Source organism: Lethenteron reissneri, chromosome 39, assembly GCF_015708825.2.
Source record: "Lethenteron reissneri isolate LAM-NWPU_2019-01 chromosome 39, ASM1570882v1, whole genome shotgun sequence".
Lineage (NCBI taxonomy): Eukaryota > Metazoa > Chordata > Hyperoartia > Petromyzontiformes > Petromyzontidae > Lethenteron > Lethenteron reissneri.
In genome coordinates this window covers 579,538-606,595 of record NC_083817.1, presented here as the reverse complement: position 1 = coordinate 606,595, position 27,058 = coordinate 579,538, and the positions used below count along the sequence as shown (strand labels likewise).

The window sequence follows — 27,058 nt, the reverse complement described above, 5'->3', positions numbered from 1 at the left end:
ACACACAACCACACCGCACACAGCCACACCGCACACACAACCACACCGCACACAACCACACCACACACAACCACACCACACACCCACAACCACACTGCACACAACCACACACACAACCACACCGCACACAACCACACACACACAACCACACCGCACACAACCACACACACACAACCACACCGCACACAACCACACACACACAACCACACACACTACACACAACCACACCACACACACAAGCACACCACACACAACCACACCACACACAACCACCCCACACACAACCACACCACACACCCACAACCACACACAACCACACCGCACACAGCCACACACACACAACCACACACACTACACACAACCACACCACACACACAACCACACCACACACAACCACACCACACACAACCACCCCACACACAACCACACCACACACCCACAACCACACACAACCACACCGCACACAGCCACACACACACAACCACACCACACACACAACCACCCCACACACACGGCCACACCGCACACAGCCACACACACACAACCACACCACACACACAACCACACACACACAACCACACCACACACAGCCACACTACACACACAATCACACCGCACACAGCCACACTGCACGTGGATCCAAGTTCAGCGCTGGAACACAGCATCATCTCGCGACCCCGACAGACCCAGCGGGCGAGCTTATTGAGGAGTTTGGTCTCCAGCCTGCACTGGGACAGGGCCAGGGAGTCGCCAGCAGCTGCGGCGTTCCAGGTTGTGGAGGAGGAGGAGGCAGCAGAACGTGCAAGTGGCAGTCCGAGCATCCTGCGCTGCAATAAACACCGCGCCTCGGTGTCGTGTGCACACTCCACTCTGCGTGAATGTGCATTTCAACTCACGGATATAGATGGCTCAGCGGTGTTGCAGCTGTTCGCCGTTCGAGTGCCATAGGCCGCCCTCATTGTCGGCAGGTTCGATGCCACCTCACCTCACCTGATCGCTCAACTCCTAATCCCTGCCAGGGCTGATTGGAGTTGGGATTGAAGTCGCGTCAAGTGTGTGGTGGTCGAACGTTCGCGCGACCCCCGGAACGAGGCGGTTCGTGACACCAGACGGAGTTCAGCGAATGTCCCCGAAGCAGCGGGTTCTCTTGAATGCCACGGGTCTCTGCAAGAGGATTTGTTCAATTTAATGCCTCGAGTCCAATTGAAATTAAACGCAGTGATAACATTACATGGCGTTGTCGGCAAGTGTAATTGAGGAAAGGTACATTGAAAAGCTTGTTTTGGTTGTTCGTGCATTGACATATTCGTGTTCTCTGGCAAGCTGCACACACAAGCAAGGCGCAGCCTCAACACGGCCGCTGTGACTCACAGCCAGAGGGCTTCGTGGTCATCCCCGACGCAGCGACACGAGGAGCTCGCGTTCGTGAAAAAATCGACACTTGGCATTTCGTATTTTTATTTTCAAAACAATATAGTAAACACATGACAATAAGTGACAATGAAAACTATCGTGTATTTGCGTCCACATTGAGTATAAAGTCCACCTTACAAGTCAATCCTGTGACGTGTCCCTCTTCCTGTTGATTGTAAGAAGCCGGGGGAGGTCAGCTCCGTGGCGCGGCCGCGAACCTCGAGAGGGGGGCACGCGGCCGCGCTGTATTGCTTTTGTGGGGGCACCTCCACTCACGGGTTCAATCACAAAGACCCCCCCCCCAACACACCACATTGCTATTGATTGCCATTAAAAGACATTCGCGAATACACTCGTGTATGTAATTTACAAAACCTTGTTCATAAAAAAAAAACACTTCGGGTCCAAACCGCCGGCTCGTCCCAGCGGGGGCGGCCGCGGCCCCCACGAGCCCCACGGGCACCCACGGCGTGGCCTCGGCGGAATCGCGCCACACCGATGGATTTAACGATTCTGTTCCTTCAATGACGGTGTCTGCGACAGCAGAAACATCGTCGAATATCCGCCGCGCGTTACAGAGAACAGATTATTCACCGTTGATGCGAATCGCGAGAGAAAAACGTGAACCAATTGGAGCGAGGCCGCATATCAGCAGCAATAGGAAGAGAGACGCTTCAACTCAGTGGCGACCTCTCACCACAACTCCCGGAGCGGGCAGGGGCCTGGGTCATTGCTGGGGGGGGGGGGCGACACGGGGAGTCTGACCGCCCAACATCGCACGCACCCCCCTGGGCACGTCGCCCACGCGGCCGTCATCCCCTCGGGCACATTCACGGGCAGCCGTTGCCGGCAACACATTACCCGTGAGCGACTGCGGCAATTTGGCAGGCAACAGAACGGAGTGACAGAGTTCTCTTCAAAGTCAATAACTGCCGTCTGTACGCGCGTGTGTACGCGCGTGTGCTTAGCAATGCAGGGATTACATTGTACAGGCCGTCAAACCATTCGTGGTTGATGTGAATCTTCTTCAATGACCAGAGGCCCATAATGGCCCAGTGTGGCCCTTCACACCACCATGCCATCACACCAACACTACCCACACGGGTTTGTTCAGAACGCGTTGTTTTTGTTGACCACGGGAAATTCTGCGCGAATTGTTTTGCCCTCAAATTGCCGCAGTGGATCGCAGCCTCCCAGGGCGACAGCCGCGCTGCGAGCTGCATTCAGTTTCTCTCAGTGATGTACACATCACATACATGCATTGGTGTACTTTGACCATTCAAGTACGACTCAAAATTCTAAAGAATAAAAACTCATCCAGATCTCGCAAAGACTCTAAACTAATTACGGCGACGCTGTTCCTACTCCTTCTGTACTCCCTGCGTAAGCAGCAGCAGTGACTCTGTTCCTACTCATTCTGTGCTCCCTGCGTAAGCGGTAGCAGCAGCGACAAGAATGGAATTGGATGTAGAGCGGCGTCCCGGGCCTCGGCACCCTGGCACGCTCAGGGTAGGGGCTCAGAGGGGGCGGTGAAGGGTGAACTCGGGGCTCCGAGTGGGGGTCAGGGTCGCGGGAGCAGGGTGAGTGTGGGGTGGAGGGCAATCAGAGGGCGTGGAGGATAAGGGGTTGGCTACGTACGCTTCAACATACACACGCGCGTACCGTAGGCTGGAATGCGAAGGATCAAGTCATTTGTGAGGGTAACAGGTTAACTTGTCGAGGAGAGGATTGGTTGCCGCACCGGGTAGAGAGTCAATGAGCCGCTTGCTCTGCTGTGGATCTCCATCGACCCAGTGCCCACAAGCATTCCTGAAGCTGCAGACGTCTCAGTGCCAGTGCAGGCTGTGCCACGTCAGTAGATAGACAATTATATATTGGGGGTATTTTGGGGGTAATTGTCAACGGTGGTTGTCCGTGACAGCGCGTATACTGTGAGCAGCGATGCCGGAGCCGTATCCAGCCTATGACAAGAGAGTGGGCTGAAAGGTGATTGATGGAGCAATAATCGGTCCACTGGGCACAGAACGTCATGCGGCCTCCAAGATCCGATTGGAATTTCCCAACAAGCCACCCACGAGAGGGAGCGTGGTGGGTGCCGGGGATTATGGCCCCAGTGTATCGTGACCTCGACCGGGGCAGGTGATGCCGTCAACGTGGAGACGTCGCTAATGCTGCACCACCTCGTCGCTCCCGCAGTTCACAGGCAGATGGCCGAGCGGTCAACTCTGACGGCTGCCAGCTCCTGAAATAAATTAAACACGAAAAATTAAATACAATAAATTAAATACAAAGGAATACTGAAATAATCAGAAAAACTTATAGCAGGAAATGTCAGCTCCAAGAGAAGAAGTTCAAAGAATATAAATGCCCAGGCCACGCCTCGCGTGACAGCCAAGCTTATATAAAGTGTGCGCGTGCACTTGTATACAAGACGCGTGTGTGTGGCAGCTTCTGCTCCAACAAGAATGACCAAATGTTGACGAATGTGGCCACACTGTAAGCACAGTGACACGTGAATGGGCAAGTTAAATTGGTTGCTGGACCACAGAGCTTGAAAGCATAGAAGTTAGAGGGTTGCCAACTGTCCACTTTAGACCAAACTGGGGCGTATTCCTCAGCCAACCTTGGTCTATCACCACCCGAGTTCACTGTGACACAGTTCAACACACAACACCGGTACCAGATCTGGGTACAGATTCCTGTCACCCGAACGCCGGTGGTGCCAATTCCCGATCAGTCTCGGGTCAAACCCAGAGGGACCGGGAATTAGCAGCATCTGTGAAATGAACCCTGCCTCAAAACGTCGAGTTCGGCACGAGCTGGGTCACGTGGAGATGTTCATGCTGCCTTGGTGCCGACCTCAAAGTCGAGACTTTCTCTCGCAAACGCGGACGGGAGGAACCCCAAACGCGCGAGAGTTTCGCCAACTGCGCTTTTATTTCTCCAGACTCTTGGAGCAACCCTCGAGCTCACGTGCACCACAAACCACCGCCATCCTGGTGGGCCGTGGGCAGGGCGCGCTCCCGTGCCAGACGCCACTTCGCGTTGCGCAGAGCGGTCACATCCCAGTTCAGGCATGGCGCGGACTCGCTCCGCACAGATCACGGACTAACACCGCCTGGAATCGAACTAACGTCTCCGCGGTGCTGCTGGCTCCGTGCTGGCTCCCTGCTGGCTCCCTGCTGGCTCCGTGCTGGCTCCGTGCTCTCCCGCCGAGCCACCGCACATTCTTGCGTTGTCAATACCCTGTGCTTTGTTTCCCCTTACAGTCGAGACTTTCCGTGTCAGTGAACACATGGAGATGTCGGGGAAGCCATCGAATCATTCATTTACACGGTCGCACAGGGATGGCACCGACTGCGTCCTATCTGAAGTCACGCCGAGTCGCGAGTGTCGCGAGTATTGTCTGCGAACCAAACGTCGTTTACCAACAACGGATCAGACATTGCACGCGGGGTTAGTGAAACCCATAACGTCTCTGCAGGAATAAACATCGCCGTAAAATGTGTGAAGAGTGAAGAAGACTATGTGGGGTTTCTCGCCTGACGCCGCCGTCGTGGCTAATCGTCCTGCACACTCGACGTTGGTGAACCCCAGCACAGACGTGAAGTCGGCGGGCATCACGCGGGGTGAACGCATCACGTGCCGTGAGAGCGTGGGGTGGTGGAGCGCCGTGACGGACCGGATTGCTGAGAGCCTCCACACCAAACCCGATGCGACTCACGGTGAAGGAGCAGCCCACTTCCAACGAGTCGTGTATCCCACTGCTGCTCTCAGAGCACTGCTCACTGCCCATTTACTTGAGTGGCGTCAATTGGCACACGGGCATTGTTTCGCAATGGCACCATCACTGCAGCGCAATTACACGCGCACATGTGCAAGTAAACAGACTCGTTTGAAAAGCGCGAGCCTGGGATGTGTTTTGAATGCCACGCCAATTCAGTGCACATGGCACAATCTGGGCCCGACATTTGTCAAATTCCCCTCTTTGTTGTCTTGCGCCATGCGGTGAAGGTGAGAAATGTAGAAACGCATGCAGAGCCCCTGCAGATCATCGCCAGCGGTGTCCGTTCACAATGCCAGGGCTCTCCAACAACTCCAATTGTGGTCTCTCCCCTTGACACGCAGCCCCGGTGGTGCGGCGTCTCGTGGTGGGATTGCGTGGAGGCAGACGTGCCGGGGTTCGGCTCGTGGCTAAGTGCTGCTGTTGTCTTCAGTGCCTCTTCCTGTGCTCGGCCATAATCCTGCCGGAGGGGCAGGGGTGGGGGGGTGGTGGCACGGCCGTCTGTGCAGCAAGAGATGATCACCGAGCATTGAAGCCAAATCCCCATTGTGTGCATCGGCATAATCTCATGCTGCTGCACCCCAGCTCTCAACTCCCAGTCCTCACACCTCCCAACATCTTGCCCTCACACACAGTCTGTTCTATTTTGGTGTTGACTAGGTAACAATGATGCCTGTGTATCCTCGAAGCAAATGTGTAAATAAACAACTGGATGAAGGAGGGAGGTGCGATGGTGAGAGTTTGAGAGCTGCCGCCAGGACCCTGGTCACGGCTCCAGCACTTCTGACAGGAAGCCGCCTGCCGGGTGGTTCTGTCAACGAGAAGGCCGCGCAACCACAGACACATGGGCAGACCTCGAGCAGCCACACAACGTCTGTTTTCACAGAGAGGCGGAGCGCGGCCAGAAACGAACAGCACGAGCAAGCGGCGCAAGTTTTTGAAATACGCGAGATTATAATCAGAGCTGGTGGGGGAAAGAGAGGAGATGATGGGGGGAGGGCATTGCGAAGTGAAGAAGCTGAAAGAAGCAGTGTCGTGACCTGGAGTGTGGTGAGTAGGTGTGTGGGTGAGCGTGTGTGTGGGTGAGCGGGTGTGTGGGTGAGTTGGTGGGTGATTGAGTTGGTGGGTGAGTGAGTTGGTGGGTGAGTGAGTTGGTGGGTGAGTGAGTTGGTGGGTGAGTGAGTTGGTGGGTGAGTGAGTTGGTGGGTGAGTAAGTTGGTGGGTGAGTAAGTTGGTGGGTGAGTGAGTTGATGGGTGAGTGAGTTGGTGGGTGAGTGAGTTGGTGGGTGAGTGAGTTGGTGGGTGAGTGAGTTGGTGGGTGAGTGAGTTGATGGGTGAGTGTTGTTGCAACCTGCACTGTGGTGGATTAAAGAGTCCTCATCGTGGGAGGAGCAATCAACGAGCGAAGTTCATGGGAACAGTCGCCACAGAAGTAGCAACCAATTTGCTAGTTTTATTTCTCGCTATCTACAAAAGTAAAGGTTTCACCATACACGCTCCAAGTTGGGCTAAGAATGTTTTACCATCACATAACATTCGTCAGAATGAGCATGGGTACGGTGGCTTGTGTACTGTGCGATGAAACTGGGAAATTCTGAACTGCTCTTTTCAGTAAAATTCAACAAAATCCCATCGTTCACCAGAAACAGACTCGTTGCCTGGCTATTTATTACTTTACTTTGCACTATCTACAAGTTGCTCCGGTTCCATTAAAAATTATAAATGACTGCGTGCGACACGATTGACATCGTTCCGCGTGACGTGGCGACGGAGAAGCGCACCTGGAACGAGTTTGTGATGTGCACGTGGTGGCTCCCCCGGCTGGACACCTTGGCGCCGTGGAAGCCAGCCGGCTTGCTCTTCCACGGCTTGGTGTAGCGCTTCCGCTTGAAGTTCCCCACCACACAGCAGCACTGCACAAGCAGGAGCGCACACCCATCCCCCGCACCTCCGATTAGCACGGTTGGCTACGTACGGTGCGAAAGAAGTTCGACGTACATACATGATCAGATCAATGCCCTCGAGTGCAACAAATGATGAACACCGTGTAGGCTTTAGAAATTTTAGGGACAGTTCAGAAGGAAGGGAGAAAGGAGGACGTTTGGGGTGGACAAGGGGATATCGAGGTGAGCAAGGGCGGATGGAAGAGGTGGATAAGAGGTGGATAAGCATGGTGCAGGGTGAGCACGCAGGGTAAATTCCAATTGGAGGGGTAGATATCGGAATTATTGTCGCTTATTACTCTGCTTGTGTACTCTCGAGGGCCTCACCGAGCCTGAAGGTTGTTTTGCAGGATGGTCCTGCCAAGTATTTGCACTCGGGGGACAGCGTTGCTGCTGTGTGTAATCCCAAATGAGTAATTGACAGGTAATTGTTTCAGCATTGGGATGTTTGCTCAACATCAGTTGCATTGAACGTTTTGTTTGGCTATGGTAGGAAATCAGAGAACCGGTGGAAACCGATGCAGAACAGGGGGAGAGAATTCAAACTCCACACAGAAAAGTGCCCGAGTTGGGAATCAAACCCAAGTCGTTGCTGACGTGAGGGGCAGGAGTCACCAGGAAGGTGGCGATGCCGGCGCCGATGGTGTAGCCGGTGATGACGTCGGCCCAGTGGTTGCGGTGCTCGCCGATCCGCACTAGGCCCACGATGAGGCCCAGGCCCATGAGGCCCAGGCAGCAGGTCGGCTTCACGAGCCGGATCCCCCAGCGCTTGCTCGTGCTGGTCACGTACAGCTGAGGGAGCGGGCACGCACATGCAACGCACGCACCCAGATGTTGGTGACAAACGCAGCGGGGGCAGAATGACGCGTCGATTCAAATGGACACTAATTCTGTGCGGTACGATCTTGCGTATCCGCCTCGCAGGGGACTGAGGTTCGGGTTGCCGTCGGTCCGGATTTGACGCCGCACCTCAAACGGGGCACCTCCGGTAGCCTGTGTGGCACGAGGTGGCTCGGCTGCGGCCTACAAGTGGGCTTGATCCAAACAGTCTTGGAATTGGCGTCTGTGTTCAAGTGGCAGACATTTATTTGTACCAAGGTATGGTGGAATTGTGTTGAACTTTATAGCAGAATACTGCCCAGGTTCGTTAAATTTAAGCTGAATGAGGAATATGTCAAGGTTAGGCCTCCAAGTGCTAAATTTCCATCGGTCCGGATTATATTGAGCATTGTAACTGGTAGCTAATACAGCACCTAAGGCAGTGCTGGCCTAATCTTATGAGATATGTGAAGCGATCAGCTCAACTTTCCAGTTCATGACCACATCCATCACTACAACATCTAGTCAGTGACAATTGTAGCCACTTTGGAATATTCTAAACCATACCAAATGTCAGCATTGGCATAATAAAACCATGTGGTCGTGCAGCATCTTGTAATACTATTCACGTTGGTGTGATGAGTTGTAATTTCAACGAAAATGATAAAACTGTACCCACTCACACGTGGTGAGCATATTACAAACCACGTTCGCGCAGTCTCACTGGCAGAGGTTCATCGCACTGGGATTATCACAAGCCACACGCGGAATTGTCAGAATGTTTCTAAATGGAAATGAGAAGAGTGGTTGTCTTCTTAGATTGGAGAGTAAATGTGGATTATGTCATCATAATGAGTGGACGCCGTCGACACTGTTATTATAATGTACACACGTATCCTGTGGCGAGACAAAATCTGTCAAGTTTTGCCATCAATCGGGGGTAATGGTGAGTGGGGTGTAAGGTCAACTAAACGCGGTTTCACGTGGAGATGTGGCGTTGTTATTGAACTGCAAACTGCTGGAGGGGCGACAGTGGAACGCACCACGGTGTAGACGGCCGAGTAGAGGCTGAAGGCCGCCTCCTTGCAGGGGAAGGAGAGGCGCGCGCGCGCCACCAGCTCGGGGCTGCCGGTGCACGCCGCCGGGTCCGTGATGAAGACGCCGCCGCCGCCGACCCCCACCGAGGCGGCGTGGCAGGGCAGCGCCGTGTAGTTGGGCTTGCACACGCTCAGGAAGTGGGGCGTCAGCCCTCCGCTAACCACCTGCCCGACGTTGGCAAAAATGTCCGTGGCGAGCAAGCCGTAGAGAAAGAGTCCTGCGAGGGCGACAGCGGTCGACAAGGGGCGAATTCACACCGCGTGGCGAGCGAATTCACACCGCGTGGCGAGCGCCGAGCGGTCGCGAGCGGACGGGCGGAACGTGGCGAGCGGCCCTCTCACCGGCGAGCTTGCCGATGCGGCGCAGCAGCGCGTTCACGTGGCAGTGGTCCCCCGGCGCCTCGGGCGGAGGCTCGTACACGACGTGCTTGGCCGAGGTCTCCAGCACGTACTGGGCGAGCTCCACGACGAGAATCTGAGAGGGACTCACGCAGACGGAGCGCGTCTCTGGAACACGCACAGCGCTGGCGGTGACCGCCCGTCGGGCACGCGACGACGCAGGATGAACTTTCATATTTCACGAGCGATCCAAATATTTTCCGACACGACCACTACCGCCACGCAGGTGTCCGTGGTTGTTCGACACGAAAAGGCTCAGAGAACGCGGAGCGAAACGTCGGACGTCCGGCCAAACAATTTGCGCTCCGATCCGAAAGCACCACCGGAGATGTTTAACGCTCGTGGGACATCTGTCGAATCTTGCACGTTGGAGGAATTATTTACGAGTCTGAAAAGTGCCGGGAGGGCAAATCATTAAATGCAGCATAACGTAAAATATATGATATCACACAACGGGCCATTAACACAGCGACACATTGTGTTTTTGACGAGCCATTTGTTATTTGTGTAATTAGATTGGAGAAACTGATGAGTTGCTCAATCGAAGCTCAATTGGAAGGTTGTTAGGCAACAGATTAATGGACTTCCTTATACGACGCTTCCGTGCTTGACCTATAGTGGGATGTACCGAATAGGCACGGTTCACAACACTGCCAGAGCTGTAATGTGCATGCTTGCAAAGTTCATAATATTCTCAATTTCAAGAACCTCCAAGCCTTTGTAATTGTACGAGCGAGTGGTAACGATGCTTGGTGGTGCAGCGAGTGTGCTATTCAGGGTATGAATTGCACCGTAAATTACAGTGACTCAAGGTGGACTTGAATGTAGGGTGGCTGTGGGTTGCCATCGAGGGTAAGTTCCGTGTCAATTATACGGCCAGGTTCAAGTTTGTGGGCCACGTGATATTGGCTTTGGTAGTAGCGCGACCAATTCTGTCCGGTCCAGCGGAGAGCGGGCAAAGTAGAATGGTGGTGGGGTTGTTTACCACAATGTGCTGGTTCGTGTGTAGTACGTATGTGCCCCGTGTGTGGTTTGTGTGTGGTCTGTGTGTAGTTGGTGTGTGTTCCGTGTGTAGTTTGTGTGTAGTCCATGTGTGCTCCGTGTGTGGTCTGTGTGTGGTTCGTGTGTGTTCCGTGTGTGGTCCGTGTGTGGTTCGTGCGTGGTTCGTGTGTGGTTCGTGTGTGTTCCGTGTGTGGTTCGTGTGTGGTTCGTGCGTGGTTCGTGTGTGGTTCGTGTGTGTTCCGTGTGTGGTTCGTGTGTGGTTCGTGTGTGGTTCGTGTGTGGTTCGTGTGTGTTCCGTGTGTGGTTCGTGTGTGGTTCGTGTGTGGTTCGTGTGTGGTTCGTGTGTGTTCCGTGTGTGGTCCGTGTGTGGTTCGTGTGTGGTTCGTGTGTGGTTCGTGTGTGGTTCGTGTGTGTTCCGTGTGTGGTTCGTGTGTGGTTCGTGTGTGGTTCGTGTGTGGTTCGTGTGTGGTTCGTGTGTGTTCCGTGTGTGGTCCGTGTGTGGTTCGTGCGTGGTTCGTGTGTGGTTCGTGTGTGTTCCGTGTGTGGTTCGTGTGTGTTCCGTGTGTGGTTCGTGCGTGGTTCGTGTGTGTTCCGTATGTGGTTCGTGTGTGGTTCGTGTGTGGTTCGTGTGTGGTTCGTGTGTGGTTCGTGTGTGTTCCGTGTGTGGTTCGTGTGTGGTTCGTGTGTGGTTCGTGTGTGTTCCGTGTGTGCTCCGTGTGTGGTTCGTGTGTGGTTCGTGTGTGTTCCGTGTGTGGTTCGTGTGTGTTCCGTGTGTGGTCCGTGTGTGGTTCGTGCGTGGTTCGTGCGTGTTCCGTGTGTGCTCCGTGTGTGCTCCGTGTGTGGTTCGTGTGTGGTTCGTGTGTGTTCCGTGTGTGGTTCGTGTGTGTTCCGTGTGTGGTCCGTGTGTGGTTCGTGTGTGGTTCGTGTGTGTTCCGTGTGTGCTCCGTGTGTGCTCCGTGTGTGGTTCGTGTGTGGTTCGTGTGTGGTTCGTGTGTGTTCCGTGTGTGGTTCGTGTGTGGTTCGTGTGTGGTTCGTGTGTGGTTCGTGTGTGTTCCGTGTGTGGTCCGTGTGTGGTTCGTGCGTGGTTCGTGCGTGTTCCGTGTGTGGTTCGTGTGTGGTTCGTGTGTGGTTCGTGTGTGGTTCGTGCGTGGTTCGTGTGTGGTTCGTGTGTGTTCCGTGTGTGGTCCGTGTGTGGTTCGTGTGTGGTTCGTGCGTGGTTCGTGTGTGTTCCGTGTGTGGTTCGTGTGTGGTTCGTGTGTGGTTCGTGTGTGGTTCGTGTGTGTTCCGTGTGTGGTTCGTGTGTGGTTCGTGTGTGGTTCGTGTGTGGTTCGTGTGTGTTCCGTGTGTGGTTCGTGTGTGGTTCGTGTGTGGTTCGTGTGTGGTTCGTGTGTGGTTCGTGTGTGTTCCGTGTGTGGTCCGTGTGTGCTCCGTGTGTGGTTCGTGTGTGTTCCGTGTGTGGTTCGTGTGTGGTTCGTGTGTGGTTCGTGTGTGCTCCGTGTGTGGTTCGTGTGTGCTCCGTGTGTGGTTCGTGTGTGCTCCGTGTGTGGTTCGTGTGTGGTTCGTGTGTGGTTCGTGCGTGGTTCGTGTGTGGTTCGTGTGTGGTCTGTGTGTAGTTGGTGTGTAGTTCGTGTGTGGTTCGTGTGTGGTTCGTGCGTGGTTCGTGTGTGGTTCGTGTGTGCTCCGTGTGTGGTTCGTGTGTAGTTCGTGTGGGTTCCGTGTGTGCTCCGTGTGTGGTTCGTGTGTAGTTCGTGTGTGCTCCGTGTGTGGTTCGTGTGTGGTTCGTGTGTGGTTCGTGTGTGTTCCGTGTGTGGTTCGTGTGTGTTCCGTGTGTGGTTCGTGCGTGGTTCGTGTGTGTTCCGTATGTGGTTCGTGTGTGGTTCGTGTGTGGTTCGTGTGTGGTTCGTGTGTGTTCCGTGTGTGGTTCGTGTGTGGTTCGTGTGTGGTTCGTGTGTGTTCCGTGTGTGCTCCGTGTGTGGTTCGTGTGTGGTTCGTGTGTGTTCCGTGTGTGGTTCGTGTGTGGTTCGTGTGTGGTTCGTGTGTGTTCCGTGTGTGGTCCGTGTGTGGTTCGTGCGTGGTTCGTGCGTGTTCCGTGTGTGGTTCGTGTGTGGTTCGTGTGTGGTTCGTGTGTGGTTCGTGCGTGTTCCGTGTGTGGTTCGTGTGTGGTTCGTGTGTGGTTCGTGTGTGGTTCGTGTGTGGTTCGTGTGTGTTCCGTGTGTGGTCCGTGTGTGGTTCGTGTGTGGTTCGTGCGTGGTTCGTGTGTGTTCCGTGTGTGGTTCGTGTGTGGTTCGTGTGTGGTTCGTGTGTGGTTCGTGTGTGGTTCGTGTGTGCTCCGTGTGTGGTTCGTGTGTGGTTCGTGTGTGGTTCGTGTGTGTTCCGTGTGTGGTTCGTGTGTGGTTCGTGTGTGGTTCGTGCGTGGTTCGTGTGTGTTCCGTGTGTGGTTCGTGTGTGGTTCGTGTGTGGTTCGTGTGTGTTCCGTGTGTGGTTCGTGTGTGGTTCGTGCGTGGTTCGTGTGTGTTCCGTGTGTGGTTCGTGTGTGGTTCGTGTGTGGTTCGTGTGTGGTTCGTGTGTGTTCCGTGTGTGGTTCGTGTGTGGTTCGTGTGTGGTTCGTGTGTGGTTCGTGTGTGGTTCGTGTGTGTTCCGTGTGTGGTCCGTGTGTGGTTCGTGTGTGGTTCGTGTGTGGTTCGTGTGTGGTTCGTGTGTGTTCCGTGTGTGGTTCGTGTGTGGTTCGTGTGTGTTCCGTGTGTGGTTCGTGTGTGTTCCGTGTGTGGTTCGTGTGTGGTTCGTGTGTGGTTCGTGTGTGGTTCGTGTGTGTTCCGTGTGTGGTTCGTGTGTGGTTCGTGTGTGGTTCGTGTGTGGTTCGTGTGTGGTTCGTGTGTGTTCCGTGTGTGGTCCGTGTGTGGTTCGTGCGTGGTTCGTGTGTGGTTCGTGTGTGTTCCGTGTGTGGTTCGTGTGTGTTCCGTGTGTGGTTCGTGCGTGGTTCGTGTGTGTTCCGTATGTGGTTCGTGTGTGGTTCGTGTGTGGTTCGTGTGTGGTTCGTGTGTGTTCCGTGTGTGGTTCGTGTGTGGTTCGTGTGTGGTTCGTGTGTGTTCCGTGTGTGCTCCGTGTGTGGTTCGTGTGTGGTTCGTGTGTGTTCCGTGTGTGGTTCGTGTGTGTTCCGTGTGTGGTCCGTGTGTGGTTCGTGCGTGGTTCGTGCGTGTTCCGTGTGTGCTCCGTGTGTGCTCCGTGTGTGGTTCGTGTGTGGTTCGTGTGTGTTCCGTGTGTGGTTCGTGTGTGTTCCGTGTGTGGTCCGTGTGTGGTTCGTGTGTGGTTCGTGTGTGTTCCGTGTGTGCTCCGTGTGTGCTCCGTGTGTGGTTCGTGTGTGGTTCGTGTGTGTTCCGTGTGTGGTTCGTGTGTGGTTCGTGTGTGGTTCGTGTGTGGTTCGTGTGTGTTCCGTGTGTGGTCCGTGTGTGGTTCGTGCGTGGTTCGTGCGTGTTCCGTGTGTGGTTCGTGTGTGGTTCGTGTGTGGTTCGTGTGTGGTTCGTGCGTGGTTCGTGTGTGGTTCGTGTGTGTTCCGTGTGTGGTCCGTGTGTGGTTCGTGTGTGGTTCGTGCGTGGTTCGTGTGTGTTCCGTGTGTGGTTCGTGTGTGGTTCGTGTGTGGTTCGTGTGTGGTTCGTGTGTGGTTCGTGTGTGTTCCGTGTGTGGTTCGTGTGTGGTTCGTGTGTGGTTCGTGTGTGGTTCGTGTGTGTTCCGTGTGTGGTTCGTGTGTGGTTCGTGTGTGGTTCGTGTGTGGTTCGTGTGTGGTTCGTGTGTGTTCCGTGTGTGGTCCGTGTGTGCTCCGTGTGTGGTTCGTGTGTGTTCCGTGTGTGGTTCGTGTGTGGTTCGTGTGTGGTTCGTGTGTGGTTCGTGTGTGCTCCGTGTGTGGTTCGTGTGTGCTCCGTGTGTGGTTCGTGTGTGCTCCGTGTGTGGTTCGTGTGTGGTTCGTGTGTGGTTCGTGCGTGGTTCGTGTGTGGTTCGTGTGTGGTCTGTGTGTAGTTGGTGTGTAGTTCGTGTGTGGTTCGTGTGTGGTTCGTGCGTGGTTCGTGTGTGGTTCGTGTGTGCTCCGTGTGTGGTTCGTGTGTAGTTCGTGTGGGTTCCGTGTGTGCTCCGTGTGTGGTTCGTGTGTAGTTCGTGTGTGCTCCGTGTGTGGTTCGTGTGTGGTTCGTGTGTGGTTCGTGTGTGTTCCGTGTGTGGTTCGTGTGTGTTCCGTGTGTGGTTCGTGCGTGGTTCGTGTGTGTTCCGTGTGTGGTTCGTGTGTGGTTCGTGTGTGGTTCGTGTGTGGTTCGTGTGTGTTCCGTGTGTGGTTCGTGTGTGGTTCGTGTGTGGTTCGTGTGTGTTCCGTGTGTGGTTCGTGTGTGCTCCGTGTGTGGTTCGTGTGTGGTTCGTGTGTGTTCCGTGTGTGGTTCGTGTGTGGTTCGTGTGTGGTTCGTGTGTGGTTCGTGTGTGTTCCGTGTGTGGTCCGTGTGTGGTTCGTGCGTGGTTCGTGCGAGTTCCGTGTGTGGTTCGTGTGTGGTTCGTGTGTGGTTCGTGTGTGGTTCGTGCGTGTTCCGTGTGTGGTTCGTGTGTGGTTCGTGTGTGGTTCGTGTGTGGTTCGTGTGTGGTTCGTGTGTGTTCCGTGTGTGGTCCGTGTGTGGTTCGTGTGTGGTTCGTGCGTGGTTCGTGTGTGTTCCGTGTGTGGTTCGTGTGTGGTTCGTGTGTGTTCCGTGTGTGGTTCGTGTGTGGTTCGTGTGTGGTTCGTGTGTGCTCCGTGTGTGGTTCGTGTGTGGTTCGTGTGTGGTTCGTGTGTGGTTCGTGTGTGTTCCGTGTGTGGTTCGTGTGTGGTTCGTGTGTGGTTCGTGCGTGGTTCGTGTGTGTTCCGTGTGGTTCGTGTGTGGTTCGTGTGTGGTTCGTGTGTGGTTCGTGTGTGGTTCGTGTGTGGTTCGTGTGTGGTTCGTGTGTGGTTCGTGTGTGTTCCGTGTGTGGTCCGTGTGTGCTCCGTGTGTGGTTCGTGTGTGTTCCGTGTGTGGTTCGTGTGTGGTTCGTGTGTGGTTCGTCTGTGGTTCGTGTGTGCTCCGTGTGTGGTTCGTGTGTGCTCCGTGTGTGGTTCGTGTGTGCTCCGTGTGTGGTTCGTGTGTGGTTCGTGTGTGGTTCGTGCGTGGTTCGTGTGTGGTTCGTGTGTGGTCTGTGTGTAGTTGGTGTGTAGTTCGTGTGTGGTTCGTGTGTGGTTCGTGCGTGGTTCGTGTGTGGTTCGTGTGTGCTCCGTGTGTGGTTCGTGTGTAGTTCGTGTGTGTTCCGTGTGTGGTTCGTGCGTGGTTCGTGCGTGGTTCGTGTGTGGTTCGTGTGTGCTCCGTGTGTGGTTCGTGTGTAGTTCGTGTGTGCTCCGTGTGTGGTTCGTGTGTGGTTCGTGCGTGGTTCGTGTGTAGTTCGTGTGTGCTCCGTGTGCGCTCCGCGTGTGGTGTGGGTGGCTGTTGTCGTCATCTTTAACGCCCCCCGCATGTGAGAGGCGCAGCAGCAGCGAGCGGGTCGCTGGGCCACAGCGGTTGATGGAGGAGCCGCCACACTTCACACTTCACTCTTCACACTTCACACTTCACTCTTCACACTTCACTCTTCACTCTTCACACTTCACTCTTCACACTTCACACTTCACTCTTCACACTTCACTCTTCACACTTCACACTTCACTCTTCACACTTCACTCTTTACACTTCACACTTCACACTTCTCCTGGCAGAACAAAGCCGCGCGGAGCAGCGCCGGGGGCCCGCGAGGAGGATTGGGAACCTCAGCAGCACCGCACAGATTGGCCTGCGGCGTGCTGATGTCACGGGAGCTCTATGCTCTCTCACATTGCTGGTGCTTAGAAGGGAAGTAATAAAATAATTATAATAAAACATAATAAAAAAAACATAATAAAATATGTTTATTTTATTTTATTACTTCCCTTCTACGTGACTTTACCAAAAGAACCAAGACTATGAATCCCTGCAGTCACGAAAGCTTTAAATCGAAAAATTGCTGGTGCTGATAGATTGAGGCAGGCTGTATTACATACACTTTCAACATCAATTAAACATACCAAATCTACGTTTACATAACTCTAGTTGTGATTTAAAAGGTTTAGAAACATATCTAGACTATTTGTTTTTAGGTTATTTTGCTTGAAATTAACACAAATCATCATTTGTAAACTGTGGATATTTCCTAATGTTAACATTATAACTTGCTTGTGTGTGGAAGCCAGATCGCTGCACCATTTTGATCGGGGAAACCTCTCAAGGGTTTCAGGGGAACCCCTCTGGTCAGTTGCAGACGACCAGGAGCAACATTGTGAAACAACACAACGCGTGCACGACCACCCATACCCCAGCAGTCCCCTGAATCAGTCTCAGGTGAGCTGAGTCTCAGGTGAGCTGAGTCTCAGGTGTGCTGGGACTGAGTCTCAGGTGTGCTGAGTCTCAGGTGAGCTGAGTCTCAGGTGTGCTGAGTCTCAGGTGAGCTGAGTCTCAGGTGAGCTGAGTCTCAGGTGAGCTGAGTCTCAGGTGTGCTGAGTCTCAGGTGTGCTGGTGCTGAGTCTCAGGTGTGCTGAGTCTCAGGTGTGCTGGTGCTGAGTCTCAGGTGTGCTGAGTCTCAGGTGTGCTGGGGCTGAGTCTCAGGTGTGCTGAGTCTCAGGTGTGCTGGGGCTGAGTCTCAGGTGTGCTGAGTCTCAGGTGAGCTGAGTCTCAGGTGAGCTGAGTCTCAGGTGTGCTGAGTCTCAGGTGAGCTGAGTCTCAGGTGAGCTGAGTCTCAGGTGTGCTGAGTCTCAGGTGTGCTGGGGCTGAGTCTCAGGTGTGCTGAGTCTCAGGTGTGCTGGGGCTGAGTCTCAGGTGTGCTGAGTCTCAGGTGTGCTGAGTCTCAGGTGAGCTGAGGTCGCGGTATTTGCGGAATTATCGGAGAAGAGAGAGCCTCGCTGTTTGCTGGGAGGGACTCTGCTCCTCCGTGCCGTTCAGTGGCTGATCCGGCCCCCACCCCCCACCTCTCGCCCTCCCCCGCGGGGGCAACCAATGGAGAGGCGATGTTGAATTACTCCGACGGTGCTGGATTACTTTGCATGGAAACTGTTCAGCAATACGAATGCAGGGATTGCTGTAAATGTTAATTTCTCAAAATTACTACAAGATCCTGTCCGCCTTCTCTTACCCTATTCCATCGGTGGACGTTCCGAGTATCCACACCTCCCCATTTCTCTTATTTGCACTTCCCTGTGCGTGGATAAGACGAGTGAATTGTGTGGATGAACACGTATTATAGAAACTGCCCAAGTGCCCCCATCACCAGCATCAGCCATGATCAATCCACTGCTGGATGAAGACCTCCCTAAGTGACCACCACCTCTCACGTTTCTGCGAAGTAAAAATCCACCCAGTATCTACGCACGACCTAATTTAATCGCTCCATCTCCCACGGTGGATGTCCTCTCACCCGTTCCATCACTTGGCTGCCATTCCACCGTTACACTCGACCATCGGCCATCTGTACAAGCCCGCATCCTTTTCCTAACAGATGCCGTGAGCCTGCGCGTCCCTCCTTCTGACTCTCAATGAACTTCCAAACGTGAATATTTCCATGTTTTTTTGTGCCCTTTTCATCTCTGTTGGTTCTTTGTTCAATTTCGCTTGTCAATGAGCGTGTCTCTGAACGGCGCGGCGCAGTGGGTCGGGCGCTCCGATGGGAACTCTCTTCGCTGGGCCACGCTGCTCTCTGCTGCCGCCCAGTACGGAGTGGCCCCCACGTCGCTGCCCACAGGAGGAGTTGTCGCTCTGCATGATTCTGAGAGAGGGGGGGCTTCTTCCCCGTCGCCCACCACCTCCGACGCAACGCCGGCGCTGCGTGCGTCTCTCCCAGCGCCACATCCGCACCGTTACGTAACACCAACCCTACAACAACGATTATATTTTTTATAAAGCGTCAAAGCACAAGGCGTTAAAACCATTTAATTTAAACTAATTACACTGATATAGCAGCACGAACAATTAATTCCCCTTTAACTCAAATGCAGCATTCTATATTGAGAGAGTCAGTGTGGCCCTGGGGTTGCTATGGGAATCTATTTCTGAGCACATTACGCGCAGTATGAAAGCAGTCGCTACGTGAACAGAAACGTAATGTGCTGCTGGTGAATGTGGACGGTAGAAATTCCGCCAGAAAATAGCACCACGACTGTGGCATTATGAGCACGGTTTCACATCTGCCATGATTTAGATGCAACGAGCGTTCACAGTGGGTTTAATTCATCATCCGCCATGAGCTGCACAGAATTAAAGGTTAATGTGAAATCATCGAGGTTTTATTTTAGTGTGACCGAGAGGAAAGTGAGATGATGCTTTGACCGACTGGATTTCTACGGGAAGCAGCGGGAGTTCTAACGAGCGCCGTTACCAAGATTAATGATTGACTTTTGGATTAGGCCAAGTAATGGTCTGGCCACATTTATGCCATGAAAACCTCCACTTCTGGATATAGCCAAAACAAATGCCACATGAACAAGCATCCCACGTGCCAGTTGTTGTGTCAGCTCACCAGTAAGTTGTTGTAGCTCACCAGTAAGTTGTTGTAGTTCACTAGTAAGTTGTTGTTGTAGTTCACCAGTAAGTTGTTGTTGTAGCTCACCACTAAGTTGGTGTGTCAGCTCACCAGAAAGTTGAAGATCAATTTTTAGTCAAATTGAGCAATTAGATTTTCTAATTGCTTGATTGTGTGAGAAGGTATCTAGCAATTAGTAGCAACATTTTGCCGTGAAAATTGTTCTTCTGCTTACCGGTGAGCTGAAACAACAATAATAACAATGGAAGCATTAAACACTCGCCCGCACGCAAAGTGAATTTGCTTGACTCTGTCGGATGGTTGAAGGTGGCATGACAAATTTGGGGCAGATAATTACGTGGCCTAACCTCAAAGTGTGTTATGAATCACAATTCTGGCTGTGAAAACCCCCGCAATGTCTTAAAGATACGAGGGCCTCCACTTCTCGTAGTAACGACGCAGAGATTCACTGGAGTGGCGGTGTTAACCCTTTGATGCTCATTGCAATCATTTGAACTTTATGCCAACAAATAGCACACCGATGTTAAATGTATCGCTATGTGATTTTTTTTTATGAAATCACTAAATCACGATTCACATTTGGGACATGCTCAATTACCCACGCACACACTCACGGCGTATAGCACAACGTGCTAAGAGGTCATTATTTCACTCGGGATATTGAGAGGAGTTCGCAGACTTCTCCTACACTCGGCAGCTCCGTCATTATGCTGAGAACATGGACTCCAAGACTTGCGTGTGGGGGGCGATGAGAGATCCGATTTCACGACTGCACGCCTCGGCTCGGACTGCCCGTATGAGTCGGTCCCTTTATACCCTTCCCCTACGCTCCACAAATAACTGTGAAACGCAATTCCCCTTTGCAGCGTTGCTCGTGGAGGCCGGCTAAAATAAGAGGGGGGGGAATTAGAACTCGAAGTTTACGTGACGCTGCGGAGCTCACAAGGGACAGAGAATATGGCTAAATCTATTTTAATCTGGAGGGGGTTTTTTATCGCCCCATATCTTGTTGAGAACGACATTGTATCATCACGCCCACGATGTTTCCCTCCCGCGGTGCTGAAGCCGGCACGCTCACTCTGCTCTGGGAAGGACTCCGTCATCACAGGCGCTCCCCTTGCCTGCCTCGCAAACTCCTCGCATCAGAGGCGCGATTCGCGCGTGCCGCACGGCCTCCCCACTCGCCGCTTCGTGGACAATTACGCAAACGCACCCACACAAAAGACAAAGCACCCCCCGCCCCCACATTCGCCTTGAACACTCTCTTGGGGCAAGCGCTGTTAGCGAGCACCTACGGAGGCTGGCGTAGCACTCGAGGAGATGGGTGGCCGCGTGGTAGTGGTGGCCAATATCACGCGCGGCCGCCTTTGTCTCCCCAGTCCTGATGTTTTTACATTCCGTAATATGTATTCAATTAAGGCCGAGTCGACCTAGTGGAGGCCCAGGACCGGATCAGATAATCAGCCGTGGTGTTGGCCATTAGCGGGAATTGATCTCGGGTCGCCAGATTTATAGCACAGCACACTAACCACTGCTCCCCTGTGTACTTTACACGAGCACACACACACACACGTGTATAGTATACCGTACACACACAGACACGCGTGTATAGTATACCGTACACACACACACACGCACGTGTATATTATACCGTACACACACACACACATGTATAGTATACCGTACACACACACACGTGTATAGTATACCGTACACACACACACATGTATAGTATACCGTACACACACACACGTGTATAGTATACCGTACACACACACACATGTATAGTATACCGTACACACACACACGTGTATAGTATACCGTACACACACACACGTGTATAGTATACCGTACACACACAGACATACAAAGAGCACCCTGTAGCCTCTAAGAGACCGTTGAGGTAAGTGCTGATTAGTTTGATGTCCTTCCCCCACAGCTCCGATTAGCGCGGATGGCTACCTACAGGTGCGAAAAAAGTTCAACATACATACATACATACAACATACATGCAACATACATACAACATACATACAACATACATACAACATAGATGCAACGCGGAGATGCCTTCATCCAGCAGTGTATTAATCAATAGTTGCTTGATGATGGTGATTTAAAAAAAATGTCGCATCCATCTCGCACTCGACTCGGAACGTGGCTCGTCGTAAATGAGAATTGGGTCTCTGCCCCGATGTTCTGGTCTCTGCCCCGATGTTCTGAGCATTGCTCATCCCCGCTCTGGCTCTTGAATCGCGGGCAGAGCGACGCACGAAGACTTCGCAGCGGTACATCAATTGCGGCGGGAATGTTTGGATTTGTGCCGCTGAAGCTTTGCCACCTCCGTGGGTAATTCCTCTTCTGGCTCGTGGACGTGTGATGTCAGGCCTCCCCCGAGCCATCGGCTTGAGTAAGAAAGTCTTGCAGACTTCACGACCACACGCTGGGATTTCCCAGTTCTGTGTTCAGTCGACGAGTGAGTTGATTGAAAGTGATTATATTCAATATTTTCTTTAAAGTGTCCCAAAAGTAAAATTACTAAGTTTGGCAAAAGTCTTTGAAGTACATTGCATAATGTATTAAACGCAATTGAATTACATCTCTCCCGAGGACATCCTTTAATGAACTCAACACCAGAGGGTGGAACCGGTGCTGCTGAGATTATGGGCTCAACTCCAGTCGGCCACTGGCTCAGAGCGTTGAGGGTCTCCGGCTCGACCTCCACAGTCGCACACACGGCGGTCCAGCACTTTGCCTCTTTTATTTCAATAATTTCAGGGCCTGTGAATGGACGCCACCTCGTGCGGATATGGGAGCTATCGAATTGACGTCAGCCGTTCTGCGACGTCATCTCACAAGGTGACGACACAGTGTGGTCCACTGCTCGCTCCAATTTCCAAACGCGGATCGTCGCCACCTCGTGGCGCGATGCCCGAACATCGCTACGCAGTAAACCGGAACAGTCACGTCAATACCTTAAACTCTGAGCTGTGATATCCATACAAAGCCACATTGGTCAATAACACTGCCCTGAAGTGGAGTGTGTCTGTAATATGCGATGCAGTAATAACGTGGATCAGAGTTGCGGCTTTGGGCCGTGAGACTTCTCTGCTGCGAATGTCCTTCTGCATTTTTGGGAATGTCGTCATCGACGAACACGCTGCGTTGGTATTTGCGATTGTGCACCACTGCTAGAGCAGCTTCACAACTTTGGGGCTGTCCATAAATGACGTCACGCGATTTTGGACGGTTTTTGACCCCCCCCCCCCCCGTCGTCACATGGCGTCACAAAAAGTCAGACCCCCCCCCCCTCAAATATGAGGTCACAAAGCTCTGCCCCCCCCCCTAAAAATATATATAAAACATGCTTCAAATCGCTTTAAACTATTGTCATTGTAGCGCGTATTTAATGTGGCGCTGCACTCTGATGTTGTAGGATCATTTTTTTATTAAAAATTATATTTAATAAAGTGGAACGTGTTGTCTATATTTATTTAGAGTTGCGCATTTTGATGTGACGTCACATTTCTCAACCCCCCCCCCCCCCTCGTCACACATCGTCACAAATGTCTGGCCCCCTCTCCCCCTAGGTGCGTGACGTCATTTATGGACGGCCCCTTTACTTATTTTATACCTACTATGACGTCACTCCACATCGACCAGCCCCCCTCATTAATAATCATGAGCAGGTGACGTCCTCCAAATGGACCCCCCCCCATTATTATTACCGACTAGAATGAGCCAAGAATGTCTGTGTGCAACGCTCGTGACGTCATTTCTTTTAAACCATCTACGTGACTTTACCCAAACACCCAAAGAATATTAATTCTTGCAGTCACGAAAACTTTAAGTCAAGATTTAATCATTATAAGGTGACGTCCTCCAAATGAACACCCCCCCACCCCATTCATAACAATTAGCGGGTGACGTCACTCCACGTTGGGGGGGGCGAGGCGCCTCCTCCCCCCTCCTCGGCGTCAACTCACACGCCTCACTACAAAGGCAGAACCCTCACGTCACGTGATCTCCGTCACGCTGTTGAGACATCGAAGTAAAAAGGACGTCGTGATGAACAAGGGATTATCACCTTTACATGAAACAGGTCTGTGTCACCGCGCCCTTACAAATTGCCCACGAATTGATGCAATGAATATCTCGTCGCGGTCTGATTTTCGCTTGCAAGTGTCAGATTTGGACGGGCAAGAGGCGAGTTTATAAGAATAACGTGCAGCAGACGACTCTTCAACATGTTTCAATATTTCCCAAAATATCTTTCATTTACTATGCATGGCCATTTTCTGTATCTAACACTTAAGCGCTGAGCGGTGGTGAAGTTGTTCTGACAGGCCGTGTCTGTCACATTGAACATGGATAGAGCCGGGGATTAAAAGCTTCTGCAAGGGAAGCATGGCCTCAACCCGAGCGGTCCCCCCCCCCCACCGCTCTGCTGAATGGGCGTTTTGGAAATCGCTTTAAACTCGCCAAGTCGCCACCTCCACTTGTACGGAGTCGTTCTGGAGCCATCTCGTGCCCCCAGTCCCAGCGAATCCGACGCAATCATCCTGAGCCGTTCCAACCAATCCGACTCTCTTCTATGTCGGATTCATACAGCGCCCTTTCCAGAGCGGAGCCCCCCGTGAGGTTTGATGTTTGGACGTTCCACTCGGAGTTTAAATTTGTTGCACTGGAACCCGTTTTCTTCGACGATGTTGCACTCTGAGTTTGGGAGATCAGGAATGTGATGGACTTTGCAAACCACTTTAAACGAGAAGATCAGAAAGGCGAGGGTATGTCCAAGCCGCACCGCTGTCTGTGCCGCCGAATGGATCAGAGAACCTGGCCCGACTAAGCTGCTCACAAAGAGACCGTGGCAGGTGAGAGCTGTAGATGCGATTGGGCAAAAACGGCTGTGCGGTGTGGGCCAATGAGCACGGTTGGCTACGTACGGTGCTAAAGAAGTTCAACATGAATACACAGGTGAGTGTGTGCAGGATAGGGGAGGGCGGATGACCGAGACACCCATTGCAGTGGTCTGCATGAGTCCGGCGACCAAGGGGAAGAGAAGAGCTGGGAGCAGATTGGGGGACACTGAGGACAGACCTCGTGCAGCTGCTGTCGGATCTGGTCGTGGGTAAACCTGTGTGCTGTTATGATGTCTGCATTCTCTCCCAGGCCTTACTTTAAATAAATAAAAACTCCAGGTTTCAAAGGGCTCTTAACCGATATAAATCGTCGAAATCGTCTCGTGTTGTGTTGACTAATTTTGACTCTGCTGCAGTATGTCACGTGAGAAAAAAAGTGCATTGTTGAATTTTCAGTTCGCATTTTTATATTTTCACATAATATTTAGATTGTTGTACTTTTCTTACAAGCAGAAAATAAGATTCGCCACCCTTTCCACCACAGACCAAATCCGGATATTTCTCAGTCATCCTAGGTCTATCCACACTGTGCCGTATCCTATCGTAAAATTCAGCACAATAACGGCACCAGAACTCAGTAAAAATCAATTCCTGCCGCCCTAGAACAGATGCCAATTGCCGGACTGTCTGGCCCAATCCCGGGCAGTTGGCAATCCGAGCCTGGCTGGCTTTAATACCGGGCTGAAATCATTGGTGCAAGATGTGAATCCGTCCCCTTTCACAATTTCCTACGCGTGAACACATTGCACCGATCATCAAACCGCCCCACCTGCTCCGTGTGACACGAGGCTGACAGCGCAGAGATATTCTGCACACCGAGCGAGCATTGTGCACCGAACGGTATCCAAATTTGATTGAAGCCAAAACATGTTGAGACATCGTTTTTCATTTAAAGAGAAAAGTTACGGACTAGAAAATAAAACAAGTGTGCCGTGCAAATTGGTAGTCTTAGGTTTGTTAGACAACGCACGTTAACATCGACGCGTGAACATCGACACATGAACCTCGACGCTTGCGCCTGATGATTGAGCGCGCCGCTCGGGGTGCGAGGCCCAGGGTTGCGAGAACCCCGCCGCTCGGGGTGGGGGGCACGCCGCGTGCACCGTCGATAAGCGCGGTTGGCTATGTACTGTGCGAAAGAAGTCCAACGTACATACAGGTCACAAACCGCGTCATTTGCCCTCGTAACAGGATTTGTGCTCGGGATGTGGTCTTGGCCAAAGCCGCGATGCCACCATGGCACCGCCACCGCTTTCTCCCCCCCGCCTCGCCTCCTGCAGCTGCTGCAGAGCAGCGCCCTCCACGACCCGCCCTGCGGTCTCCACGGCCACGGCCCGAGGCCCTCGCGTCGCGTTGCTCGCTGGACCCGTGGAGACCGCTCCCGGCCCTCCCCGTCGTCCCCACACGCGCGCAACTTTCCCAAATCGTGTCCACAACACTCCTCTGCTGCTGTTGCCACCTTCTCATCTGCACGTGTGCCTCACGCGCCCTGCCTCGCTGCTGACCGCACGGTACCTGTGGGCACGTGCGCGGTGTTTACACGCCGGGCCCGCAACGCCACGTCACCATTCATGGCCGAGTTTCGTTCCTGCGCCCGTCAGATGGGGCCCGCGTGGGTTTGTACCCAAATGACGTGACACGCTAATGGGGAATTTATGTTAATAGGAGAACACAAATATGACGGGTACAAACGAGAGTGAATGTTTAAATGCCTGATACACTACACACACGTGTCCACACACACGCGTGTCTACACACACACACGCGTGTCTACGCACACACACGCGTGTCTACACACACACACGCGTGTACACACACACGTGTCCACACACACACAGTGTACACTGCCCTCCCCGTGCACACGATATACCCCCCTATATTCTTTAACAGACAGTCGGGGCAAGTGCTGTTAGCGAGCATCTATTGAGGCCGATACGGCACACGAGGGGGTGACCTGCACCACGCAAGACCGCCTTTGTCTTCCCAATTCCGATATTTACACATCGTACCAGGTAGTCATTGTTAATGCTCAGTCGACATAGGGGAGGCCCAGAATCGGTTCAGATATTGGTCACTGAATATTGGCTGCCGGGTTCGTAGCCGAGTGCGCTAACCACTGCACTCCCGCTCCCCAATACCCACGAAGGCGACACTCATCCTCCGTATCGCCCTGGGGGCGAGTGTTGTTGGCGAGCGCCACCGATGAAGGCCGTCACAGCCCCCCCCGCCCCCCGGCTCACCGTGGCGCAGGGCAGCGCGGCGAGGATGGGGTAGAGGATGGCGGGGGGCGCGGCCCCCCGAGCCTCGGGACCCGGGTCCGGGGCCGCCAGGGCGCGCTCCCAGCAGAAGAAGCCGCGCTGCGTCACGGGGAACGTGTCGGAGCACTCGAGGTGGTAGGCGAGCAGCACCGTGCCGGCGCCCAGCACCAGCTGCACGTACAGCATGCTGCCTCGCCGCTCGCTTGGCTCACTCCGCCAGCCGAGACTGCAGGCTCATACACCCACCACGCCTGCTCTAGCCCGCCCTACTCCTACAGCCCCCCTGCCGAATACAGCAGCAGCAGCTGCAGCCTGCCCGGCTGAAACAGCAGCCTCAAGCGCGCACGCCGACGCGCCGGGTATGAGGGTAGTGATGGTGGTGATGGTGAATCTGGTGACGGGGGTGATGGTGGTGGTGGGGGAGTAGTGATGGTGATGCCGTGTGCGCTGCCAGTTCGCTTTGTCCTCTCGTCCTCCTTATCGCAGCGATGCACTCCCCGCCCCGCGTCGTGTCGCCTCTCCGTATGAACCTTCCATGGCCCCCTCTGCTCAGCCTCCCCTCCTCCCTGATGATCTGTGGGCGCCTCTCACCGATCTCGCCGACGAACGCGTCAATGAATGTTTTCTAGATTGTCCCCTTCCTCGTCTCCTGCTCTCTCTCCCGGCTCTTTGTCTCCTCGTCTCGAAGCCTCTGGTTGGCCCCGTCTCGGCTCGCGAGCTGCCCGGCGCGCTCTCTGCATGGATCCGTGATCTATTCTCGAATAAAACATAACCGGGGGAGGAGGAGGAGGCTCCTGCTGCTGACGCGTGGAGTTCAGCTGCCCCAGTCACTGCAGGCGCCGTG

The 27,058-nt window shown here is 53.4% G+C and overlaps 1 protein-coding gene across 2 annotated transcripts; it reads right to left on the bottom strand.

Annotated features, from left to right (window-relative positions):
* Positions 1 to 1,052: 1,052 nt before the first annotated feature.
* Positions 1,053 to 27,027, bottom strand: PLPPR5 (phospholipid phosphatase related 5). Of its 2 annotated transcripts, XR_009756240.1 has the most exons (7): positions 26,197 to 27,027; positions 9,399 to 9,531; positions 9,003 to 9,274; positions 7,756 to 7,932; positions 6,979 to 7,110; positions 1,552 to 6,008; positions 1,053 to 1,164 (listed from the first exon to the last, which is right to left on the bottom strand). XR_009756240.1 is itself a non-coding variant. In XM_061567620.1 (6 exons), the coding sequence occupies exons 1-6, from the start codon at positions 26,398 to 26,400 to the stop codon at positions 5,964 to 5,966; spliced, it is 963 nt and encodes a 320-aa protein (XP_061423604.1). In that variant the 5' UTR covers positions 26,401 to 27,027; the 3' UTR covers positions 1,451 to 5,963. The 2 variants fall into 2 exon arrangements, 1 of the variants encoding a protein (XP_061423604.1); XM_061567620.1 differs by lacking the exon at positions 1,053 to 1,164 and having other exon boundaries at positions 1,451 to 6,008.
* Positions 27,028 to 27,058: the final 31 nt, after the last annotated feature.

Bases quoted from the DNA above. Each gene is read 5' to 3' on its own strand.
- PLPPR5 (XM_061567620.1), bottom strand. From the start codon at position 26,400: ATGCTGTACGTGCAGCTGGTGCTGGGCGCCGGCACGGTGCTGCTCGCC. The intron at 9,275-9,398 runs GTGAGAGGGCCG...TCGCCCTCGCAG, and splicing joins CCGCATCGGCAAGCTCGCCG to GACTCTTTCTCTACGGCTTG. The intron at 7,933-9,002 runs GTGCGTTCCACT...CCGCTCCCTCAG, and splicing joins ACTCGGCCGTCTACACCGTG to CTGTACGTGACCAGCACGAG.